Source organism: Salvia splendens, chromosome 18 (assembly GCF_004379255.2).
Source record: "Salvia splendens isolate huo1 chromosome 18, SspV2, whole genome shotgun sequence".
NCBI lineage: Eukaryota > Viridiplantae > Streptophyta > Magnoliopsida > Lamiales > Lamiaceae > Salvia > Salvia splendens.
Window position 1 is genome coordinate 25,108,152 of NC_056049.1, and position 11,425 is coordinate 25,119,576.

Sequence of the window (11,425 nt, forward strand, 5' to 3'; positions counted from 1 at the left end):
ATATCAGAGATGAAAAGTCGTTCTATCTTTTGGAACGACACATCAATTTGAGAGCACTACCGGGGCGTATCTCGTATTGCAGACATAGGCCTCCTCGACTCGGCTTATTACTGCTTTACGGTTTTATTGTTTCGAGTTTTTCATTATATTTTCATTTCAGTCTTTAATATATTCCGTCTTTTCGGTTGTATTATGCCCGGTTAGTTTCCTAGTATCGAGAACCAACACATGTTTAAGAGAAACTCTATCGTTGGGTCTAAGCAATTGGTTGCTATATACTAATAGAAAGTGTTTCCTTTGTCTGTTAGTTTCTTTGTTAGGTTACCAATTACTCTCTCCGTCCCACAAGAATATGCACCATTTCATTTTTAGTCCGTCCCACAAGAATATGCACTTTCTAATTTTGGAAACCCTCTTCTCTCTAATAAGGTAGGGCTCATTCTCCATTAACAATATTATATTTACATTTGCTCTCTACCTCTTTTTTTACTTAACAATTTTGCATTAAAACTCGTGTCAAACCTAAAGTGCATATTCTTTGGGTACGGAAGGAGTATTTTTTATCAAAAAAAAGTGATAGTCTACTACAATCAATTGTAAGACACACCTAGTTAATAGTATACATTATTTTGTATGTTTTGTAAACGGTTTTTAGCGTTGGAGAGACATCAAGCTTCTATATTCGTACTTTGTTGCAATTTTATGAACTGTCGAGATATTCACATATAGTGGTACATGAATATCCCTGTGTCTGTCGAGAAACTATATTTTGTACCTCAGTTCCTCCTCGACCGACTTACACGAAACTTCACCGTACGAGTGTGAAGCAACTCCAACACCTCGACACATTCGACCAGATCCGAATCGGTTACCAGCAACACCCATTCCTCCTCGTCGTCAAGATACCTGAGCTGGAACTCCCCTGTCCCAAGTTCGAACCTCTTCGCCACCTCCGAATACAGTTCAAAGCACCCTGCAGATGGCACGAACTTGAACCGCACTATGTTTTCTCCGTCCGTAGCTTTCACTGTGATTATCGCACCATCTCTCCTCACATGTGTAGTTTCATCAAAACTACCTGAGCTTGAGGAACCGACGTTCATCGACAACACAGATTCAGAGACGTGCTGCGAGTCAGTCACGTCCGATGATGCCTCCTTGCTCGTACGAGTCGTCCCCTTTTCAATCTCATCAATGGAGCATGCTTTCCAACCATTGTTCCCAGCTTGGGAAAGGAACAGCTCGTGTGGATCCATTGATGTACTCATCCAAGGCATCGTGTTCAAACTAGCCGGCCATGACGAACTCATGTCTAATGCAGCCAACTTGGATCCATCGCAAACACAGCGGTTCGATACATCTTCCATATCTAGAAGAAATTCTTCTTCCCTTTCGACATCAATGACCTCACATACTGGGGATTGGCCAACGACATTTCTTTGTTCAGACAAACTGGTTCGGCCGGTCAGCAAAAGATTTCTACCACGGTCGAGATCTACACCCGGAACAGATTCAAGCATGCCTTGTATCTTCTTCAAAGACCGATCGACCTTTTTTATTTTGCGGAAAGGCCATCGAGCGATTCCATGTTGCCTGCATATCCTTTTGAGAGTTGTAGAACACACTACAAAGATTTAGGACAAAAACAAGTAAGGTTTCATCAAGACTTTCCGTATATGGAACGCGTATTCTACAATTTCTCTACTTGTTTCAATTATGCAACAATGATATCAACCAATACGCAAAATAAAAAACGATCACTCACCACCAAGGCTACTTGCAGCATCTTTAAGGCTTCTGGAGAAGTATTTCTGAAGAACATTCAAGCTAATGTTCTTCTCACTCGTATTTCGTTTCTTCTCCGTCTAGACAAGAAACGAAACAACGCAATCACATTATCATTGTAAGGAACTCTGCAGATCAAAAACTTGATGACAGTCTTTGCTTATGAAGTATTACCTGTTTAGAATATCTTTTGGTGGAGTGTAGCTCATCGTTTATAACCGGCTGCTCAGGCATCGTTTCCTCTACTTTACTTAGACTAGTGCAGATCGTCTCAATATTAGACAAGATGCTTCTAACCAAGAGAAGCCGCTCGTTATCCCCTTTTATGTCTACCGGAAGAAAGAACTCTACGACATAGTCCTCTTTACCGGTGTAACTACTTCTTAGCTTGATAGCAATAGCAGCACTGAGGCCTAGTTTTCGAGCGTGATGAACTAGCGGATATTCACTTACATGAAACTCCTTCACATCGGGGTAGAAAAAGGGTCTGTTCGATTTGAGAGCTTTTCCAACTAGACCTTTCCCTTCTTCGAGGAAGTGACTCGCGCATGCGTGCAGGAATCCTTCCATACACTCGCCGGTCGAGTAGCAGGTAGATTCCTCAAGGAAGAGCACTTGAGCAGTCTCATTAGGGATCCATGTTAAGGCAAGTGGCAAGCGATGAGAACGACAAATGGCATACAAGATGTCCTTGATTTCGGCCAATGCCGCCCTTTGATTACTCGAAAGACTCTGCATAGATAAAACATAGTATTCATGAAGTGAATCGAGATTATGACATTAAACTTCGATCAATTGATACCTGTGGAGAAAGACGTGACGATTGCCTGCTGCTTAAATCCACGGCCTAATACAAAAATAGAGGATGAAGGAGTTATCTCTCTAGCTCTTATGAATATACAGTAGAATTTTAGTTGAGCGAACGCAATTCTCTCAAAGGGGAATGGAATGAACCTGTAAAGCACGAGATATATGTTCCATCTCCGAATAAAAACTGGATTTCTCCTCAGTAGTAACGATTTCAAGAACAGCACAACAAGATCTTTTATCTGAATCACCTTCAAACACGGGTAGAGCAATAGATCCACGAACTTTGTGATGAACCGCATGCTGCACCCTCAAGTACTCAGCTTTATTGTAGTACATCAGGTTTGAAGTCCACTCCGGAGCCTTTGAGGTGAAGACACGGCCGGGAAGCCCGAGAAGAGAGCTCGCTCCGGGCTCAGCAGCAAAAGAAAAGAGTCTGGATATCTCGCGATACTCAGACAGCCGCCCGTCGTGTAAATATGGTTGTCCAGCCGTGCTCAAGATGCATTCGTCACCATTCCTCAGTGGGACCCACACCTGGGCCAGAGCACCCCTTCCGAACGAACGTATGCAGAGATGCAATGCTTTCAGCAGCTTCTCATTCAGAGATGGCCTAAGAGGCCTTGATATCACAATTCCCTCCACGTCACGTTTCTTCCCGTTCGGATAATTGACTCCATCCATGTCCATCTCTTGCAATGCCATCGCACCACCTTCAAATGACACCTTGTCATCGTAGCCTCCTTCCATCGAGTTCACTTCATCTAAGGGTGACAAATTCGTGGAGGGAAACATATGATCTGGTAAGTTACTAGAGCTGATTGGCCATTCTTCATGTTCCTCGTAGTTCATCAGCTCGACATTGCAGCTCCAGGGGTAGTCGGAATCCAGTTCCATGGTACCTTCCATCTATGAAACAGAGATTTCTAAGCAATATTCACAATTTCTTCAAGAAATGGCCTAGCGAGGAAATCGGGTTTATAGGGTACTTTACGTTTAAAATAACGTAAATGTACCCATTTTGTTATCTCTTCCATATATGGGAAAAACGCCATCCATATTGGCGTTTTTTATTAGTGAAGACGCCACCCGCATTGGCGTTTTACCATTTTGAACCGTATGTCGTCGTATTTTATGGAAATACAGGTAAGTTAAAAAACGCCTATATGGTTGGCGTGTTAAAAAAAACGCCGACGGGATTGGCGTGTTTAGTGAATTAGAAACGCCGGAGGGAATGGCGACTTTATATAAAGACGCCATCAAGGATGGCGTTTTTCAATTATAACGCAAGAAGGAAGATAAGCTAAGATGCAAGAGAGAGAAAGTCAACAGAGAGATGGGAGGAGGGAGAGGGAGGAGGTAATAATAGTAGTAGGTTATAAATTGACCATATATAGGCTGTTGGAAATTGAAAAGACTGACTTTAAATTTCTTGTCATCCTTTACGTGGTATTATCCATTTTCACCCTCAATCCCTAATTCATCCTTTTTAAATTTAACTAACAAATAGTAATCCCTCCGTCCTCGAATAAGAGTCGCTAATTTCCTTTTTGGACCGTCCCCCATTAAGAGTCACTCTTCATTTTTACCATAAATGGTAGTAGGTCCCACATTCCACTAACTCACTCCACTCACATTTTATTATAAAACCAATATAAAAAAGTGGGTCCACTTTCCCACTAACTTTTTCAACCAACTTTTCTTTATAGGGACAAAAAAGGTGATTCGCTCACCCCAGGCGCCCCCATAACCCGCCCGACATCGCTATGGAGGGGTTCAAACACGGTACCTCAGCGGCCCATTAGGTGGGAGGAACTTACACTGGTAACCAGCACACAAGGAGCCACCACAGTGGTGAAACTCCCACACTGCGGCTGCCAGCATTCGATCCTGTCTGCTTAGGGACAATCTACCACCCAGGAACCAACTGAGTTAAGCCCGTGCGGGCAAACCAACTTTTCTTTATATTTCTTAAAACTCGTGCCCGGTCAAACAACTACTCCTATTAGGGGACGGAGGGAGTAATAAATATTGATGTGACATGATAAAATTAGATTAGGAACAAAGCTTAGGGCACCCGCGATCGTCCCTCCGAGACGAGACGGCCGCAGGACGTGTTGCAGCGTCCCGTCTTGTCCCCAGCCCGCCGAGACGCCCGTCCCACAGAGACAGCACGCCAGCTGTCTCACCACGCGCTCGCGCGACGTGGCGCGCTCCGGCGCCATGCGTGATGCCCACTCGCCGGCCCGCTAGGGAGCGTCGTCACGCTTACGCAATAAATCATTTTTTAAAAATTAAAATTTAATAAAAAAATTTAAAAATTTAAAACGGTCATATGACCATTCAACGGTAATTTAAAAAAAAATCTTTTTTTTATTCTATAAATACTCCTCTTTTTTTTCTTTTTTTTTTCTATAAATACTCCTCCTTCACAAACATAAACACACATCTATTCTTCTCAAATCATCTCTCTTTCCTCTCCAATTTTCATCTAAAATCATATATTTTATTCTTCTGTCAAAGTTAATCCATTCATGGATTCATTTGAGCAAATGTGTCAAATAATAGAAGAATCACTTGAAGAATATCGACTTATAGATTAGATGGGGTATATTACTATTTTGTAGAGCAAATTAAAGCGTGTGTGTGATTAACAAATTGGATGGGGTTTGATTTTCGTAGATTGTTTACACTACGCATGGAAAGTGGGAGGTTTTGGCTGCCAAATCTCAAATCAAAATTTGTCACATCGCTCACATTTAATGAATGCCACCATTTGATTTGGGTGGTTTTCGTATATTACTATTAAGTCATTATTACCCTCTCTCTCCTCCCATCTCTCTGTTGACTTTCTCTCTCTTTTATCTCAGCTTATCTTTCTTCTTGCTTTATAATTGAAAGACGCCATCCTTGATGGCGTCTTTATATAAACACGCCATTACCTCCGACTTTTCTAATTCACTAAACACGCCAATCCCGTCGGCGTTTTTTTCTTGTGACACGCCAATCATATTGGCGTTTTTTAACTTACATGTATTTCCATAAAATACGACGACATACGGTTTAAAATGGTAAAACGCCAATGCGGGTGGCGTCTTCACTAATAAAAAACGCCAATGTGGATGGCGTTTTTCCCATATATGAAAGAGATAACAAAATGGGTACATTTACGTTATTTTAAACGTAAAGTACCCTATAAACCCGATTTCCTCTGGCCTAGCAACCATACTCACAAAGTAAATCTCCCATTTCCCCCAATTTCTATCTTTAATATTCTAATATCGTAGATACGGTATTTACAGATTAAATCTCCCATCCATTTCCCCCAATTTCTAGCCCTAATTTATTAATCAATCTGCTATGGATCAAAGAGCTCATACCTTCAGCAAATATCAACTCAAAGTGGTGGATTATTCACAATTTACAAATACATGCACATTTTGATCTGGTCTAACACAAGAAATTCGAAAACAAGACAGAACTCTAGGCACTTACCTCGGAGTTAACAAGGTTTTAGGGCGAAGCTGAAGAATTAAACATACGGCTATAGCGACGGAAGTGTTAATCAATCAAAATACAGAGTTTCCTGCAAGATTTCAAAGAAAACTTTATAAAAAAACTCAAAAAAAAAAAATCAAATGCACGCCGAATTTGGCCTAGATGTATACTGTAACACAATTAAACAAAACTATAAAATAGACTACAAACTCGACTTTTTACCCCAAAAAGAGAAGGGAATTCAATTTCTCCGATACCTGTTTCCTGTTCGACGAAATTCCAACAAGAAATGTTACTAACTCTCTATGAAATAACACATCTTCTTCGAGTGGGATGTTGCATGCATAGGTGTGAGCTGACGTGTGTATGCAACGTAGGAGGTGACGCATGCACCTAGTCATGCTAGTAGGATGCAAATGAAAAAAAGACCACGAAATATATCCGGATTGGCGTGTGGAGGGAGTGTGGTTGGCATGTGGAGGAAATGATAACCGAATGATGAGCGGGAGATAGCAGTATATAAGCATGAGGGACCACATTTTTGAGAGCTGTCAATTGAGTGATTGTCGTGGGCTAGGATCGTTGATCCGAGGCAGTGTCTGTTACTTCATTCCTCAGTTATTCCTCTGTTATTCTTTTTGAGTGTAATCTTTCGCTTTCATTCCGTTCTTATCAATAAAGCTCATCTTATCGCATCTGGGTTACGTTTAAATTGCTGCGTGTGTTCTATTTTGAGAGTTCACTCCACGATTGTGGCTGGGTACTTAACATGGGAGCTATCAACCGCCATTTTCTAATAAACTACTCCCTCTGTCCCATTAGAAATGAAACGTTTTCCTTTTTGGTCTGTCCCATTAAAAATGAAACGTTTCTAAAAATAGAAACAATACTCTCTCTACTTTTTCTTCTCTCTTACTTTACTCTCTCTTCATTAATTCACAAAACAACACTACATAAAATCTTGTGCCGAAAAGCAAATGTTGCATATTTAATGGGACGGAGGGAGTATTTGCAGAAATGAAAAATACAAAAGGACTCGATTTTTCAGCTACTTTTTTTCAAAATCAGTGCGCAGATTATTTCTCTTTTCATTTTCAAAAACGAAACAAACAAAGAAACGAGAATGTTCCTAGGACTAATAGATACTGCAAATCACGAGAGATAAAAAAAATCGAAATGAAAAAACGTACAGTTATTCTGAGTTCGTACAATAACGAGGAGCTGGAGTAAACCTTTTGTCGAATATCTGGAGTGCATTAATGGCTGATTCTCTCTGCTTAGAGATTCATGCCAATGTTTGATTGATCTGGGTTTGGAATTAATAAATTGGAGGTACTCGAGTTCGTAAAGTCAGATTTGCAGTCACTATCGCACAGCAATGACGGGATATTTCCTCGATTCTTGGAAGTTGGAATCCAGCGGGTTTTAGATTCCAACCACGCGTTACACTGATTGAATCTTGGGCAGAGCTGTCACGTCATGTCTGAATGATTACTTATTTAATTATTAGGTGATTAGAATTTTTTTGTGGTCTCAAACTAAGTAATATCAGGCGCTAAATAAATATCTGCAAACGTGGCATGTTGCTTGCGCCATTGATGTCGACAATTAGCAGCTATGATTTTTAGGTTAGGTTAATTATTGGTATTAGAAAATAGCAGTCATTTTGGCTAGTATTTTCATACTACTATTACAAGATAAGTTAGATGACTAATGAATAATTACATAATTTTTTTTAAAAAAAAGAGTATTTTAAGTTAAAATTAAAGTACTCCCTCCGTTTTACTATAGTTGAGGCGGAACTTTTGGGCACGGAGTCTAAGAAAGAGATGTTGAGTGTGTTAAATAAATAGTTAAAAAAGTAAGAAAGAGGAAAAGGTAGAGAGAATAAAGTATAAAGTGAGTAAAGTAGAGAGAATAAAGTAAGAGGTAGTAAAGTAAGAAAGAGAAAAAAGTTACCAAATATGGAAATGACTCAACTATGAAGAAACTTCCCGAAATGGAAAAATGACTCAACTATAGTGAAACGGAGGGAGTACTTAATAGTCAAATTTGGTAATTATTTATCTCAGTGCATTAAATCATATGTCTTCATTTCTATGTTTATGCTATTGCTATTTATCAATAAATTATAATAAAAATATGATTTCTAATTATAGTAAACATATGATTTCTAAAGATTTGTTAAATTCTTGTAAATTAATTTAAGAATTAACATTGTTAAGTAAAGTATTGGCTATGCTATTATATTACCATTAGTGGTCAAAATTAAAACTGATGTGATATAAAATCATCTTATTTAGATAAATCAGTGCCATTTAATCAACACTTGAATAGAATGATATTTTTTATCAATTATAATATTAATTTGTTTGACATATTATAGTCAAATAATTATACATACATCAATAGCTTAGTACGCAACTAAAAAGTGACAACATATGAGATAATATATTTTATAGGATAAACCCACGACATAAAATGTCGATGTTATTGCAACCATAATCATTCTAAATATCTTGGGCTTTGTTTTAATTACCTAAACGTATATAAATATACTCCATATGAGTGTCAGTGTGAGTGTGTGTTGAGGATAAGTTTAGTGATTCACAATCACACATGGTGACAAAACCATGCTAAATAAATTAATTGCACACAATACCCAATATAAAAATAAATAATATACTAGTGTGATTGCAACTCATAACCATTCTTAGAATTTTGAGTTATCTTGTGAGCTCAACGGTGCGTGTGTGACACAATTACTAGTCTTGGATTCATATATGACAATTTACTATTAATAAATTATACCTAAGTCATAGATTCTTATGCAAGCTGATGGAGCCATACAATCCACCTATGCGATATGTCACTATCGTATAAAAATACTACTAATAGGAATGGATTCATAGAATCTATACAAATGTTTATATAAATATGGGTCTTAATTTGTATTTTTCTGAAATTTGGATATTGTATAGTATTTATCTTTTTGGGAAATGAAGAAATTATTTAATTAAAATAATCGACTTTATGTAATGCATCTGAAATTAGTGTTACTATATGTGGAACAAATAATTGGCATATAATTTATAATCAACAAGTGCTGTCTTCAATAAATTTATACACTAATTTTCCTAGTCATTAAATAAATAAACTAGTTGAAATAATGATAAAACTTTCGATTAATAAGACAGTTTTACATAAAATTGTAGGGCATGTACATTCTATATACATATTTTGATCACTATATGCGAAATAGTTTTATAGGCGTATGGCTTCATATCTCAAAATATCTATTGTTGCTTCCTAACAACCTCACACATCTTAATCAAAGTTTAAAGAGTTTAAGACTATAATAATACAAATCGTACTACACACACTAAGTGTCGTAATAATACCAATATATAAAGTTTTTCTACGTGAGATTTGAAAATGACTTCCAATATGTATATTTTGAAAACATTGGCCAAATATTTACAATTTTAAAAATACGATAGTATTTTTTTAATTGCAAAATTTTTCAAACCGTTAATTTCATACTACTATATTTTATCCCGATTATTTTTCTATACCAAATTTGCAATTATTTTGAATAATTATGTCAATTTTTTGCAACTCTACTTAACAGTTGGGCTATAAAATATAATTAATCCTACATTAAATTTAATTATTGCAGATAATATTATTTTTAATTAAATTTGATGTTAATTATTAGAGTTTCCAATTAAAAATGGAGTTTATGATTAAATTTGAATTTTAACTCAATTTCTCCATAAACCGTAAAAAGTGAAGTCAGAGCGAAAGAGGTTATTGGGCCTGACATCCACTAAATGACGCTATACTATAGTTATATAATTGGAATTTAATTTTATGACTGAAGCCCAAACTTAATAGCCCATTTTAACATTTCAAAATTTTCATATGGTGTTGTCACATTCAAAGAATGAAAGAATGAAAGAAAATAATACTCTCTCCTTACATAATAGATGGCATATTTGTGAAATGATATGAAATTTTAGGAGATGTTGTTTTGCATGTTAAGTGGTGAGTGAAAATAGTATATTTGTATTAATATGAAAGAGAGTTTTTTTCCGAAAAAGGAAATGTGACGAGGAAAAAAAGGAAAGTGTGATATCTATTACGGAACGGAGGAGATACCAAATAAATATTGTTGTTTGAAGCAAATAAAGATAAGATATCGGACAATTAGTTTCATCCTTTTAACTACAATTTATTATCAGAAAGACAAATAGTTAATATAGAATCTTGAATCATTATGTGAGAAAAAGAAAGACTCAATAGCACAATTAAAATTAATTATTCTAATAGTTTGTGTTTGACTAAATCAAAATTTGACCCCATGATAATTTGATGCACAATAATTGTATTTTGTTTTGCCCGTGTATCGTATTCTAGTACAATCATTTTATGTAAAAAATATATTTACGAATTTTCTTCTTTTATTATGTTGACTAATCGATAAAATAAATAATTAAATATGTTTACAGATATCCGTCCTTGTATAGTTGTATTCATATTTAACTTAGCAAAAACATATATCGATGTTTATAGAGTAATTTAAACGTTGATATTATAATGATTGATATAGTAATAGGTATCTAATTCATGGTATATAGAGCATGATGATAAAATATGTACTTAAAAATGTTGCATACGTTTAATTTTTATGATCAGCTATCTCAATTTTAAATATGGATACATATTTATTATTGGTTGCATACAGATTATTTGATTTTTTAGTAATTTGAGTTACTAATTGCATATTGGCATGTTCGAAAATAGATTTGGAGGAAAACTATTTTAGGTAATGGTTTTGATTAGTCAGTAATTTAACACACAATCTGATATCACTAATTCGTAATTAAATTCACTTGTATTTCTGGATTTTGTAATTCAACGCACATTAAGAATAAAACTGAATGCTTTATTTTGATGAATAATAGATCCCCTAAAAATATATCACCTATTTGAAATTTATTGTATTTATTTATTTGGACCAGCTAACAAGATCTAATAAACAGAGACGAATATTATATATTTATATGAGTATTCTATTAGCATAAAATATGACAAAGTAATAAAAAATTTCATTTTTATAGAATCACATAAATGCGAGAAAAAGGAAAAAAATAATAATTTTAGATCTATTTACTAAAATTATAGATTGTCATTTCATATTGACTTTTTGTGTATGCAAAATTGGAAAAATATGGCATTCAACTTACATTTCCATAATTTGCCCATTTTTAGACTTTCTAGTTTCTAATATATAAAATTATTTATTAAAATTTTGAAAATTAGTGGAAAAAAT

General features: G+C 35.9%; 1 protein-coding gene and 1 long non-coding RNA gene across 2 annotated transcripts; both read right to left on the reverse strand.

Moving 5' to 3' along the window:
* Positions 1–682: 682 nt before the first annotated feature.
* LOC121776997 (protein NLP8-like) lies at positions 683–3,342 on the reverse strand. Its single transcript, XM_042174128.1, has 5 exons — positions 2,740–3,342; positions 2,588–2,632; positions 1,960–2,517; positions 1,766–1,865; positions 683–1,624 (listed from the first exon to the last, which is right to left on the reverse strand). Exons 1-5 carry the CDS (start codon positions 3,340–3,342, stop codon positions 777–779), a joined length of 2,154 nt encoding a protein of 717 aa, XP_042030062.1. The 3' UTR covers positions 683–776.
* A 52-nt stretch (positions 3,343–3,394) lies between these two features.
* LOC121776486 lies at positions 3,395–7,372 on the reverse strand. The gene is made up of 3 exons (XR_006045302.1): positions 7,281–7,372; positions 6,088–6,178; positions 3,395–3,501 (listed from the first exon to the last, which is right to left on the reverse strand). It is a non-coding gene; the product is annotated as an uncharacterized LOC121776486 (long non-coding RNA).
* Between the last annotated feature and the right edge of the window lie 4,053 nt (positions 7,373–11,425).

Coding starts and splice junctions, on each gene's coding strand:
- LOC121776997 (XM_042174128.1), bottom strand. CDS start 3,342: ATGGAAGGAGGCTACGATGACAAGGTGTCATTTGAAGGTGGTGCGATG. Junction 2,518..2,587: donor CGTCACGTCTTTCTCCACAG/GTATCAATTGAT, acceptor TTATCTATGCAG/AGTCTTTCGAGTAATCAAAG. Junction 1,625..1,765: donor TGCTGCAAGTAGCCTTGGTG/GTGAGTGATCGT, acceptor AAATCTTTGTAG/TGTGTTCTACAACTCTCAAA.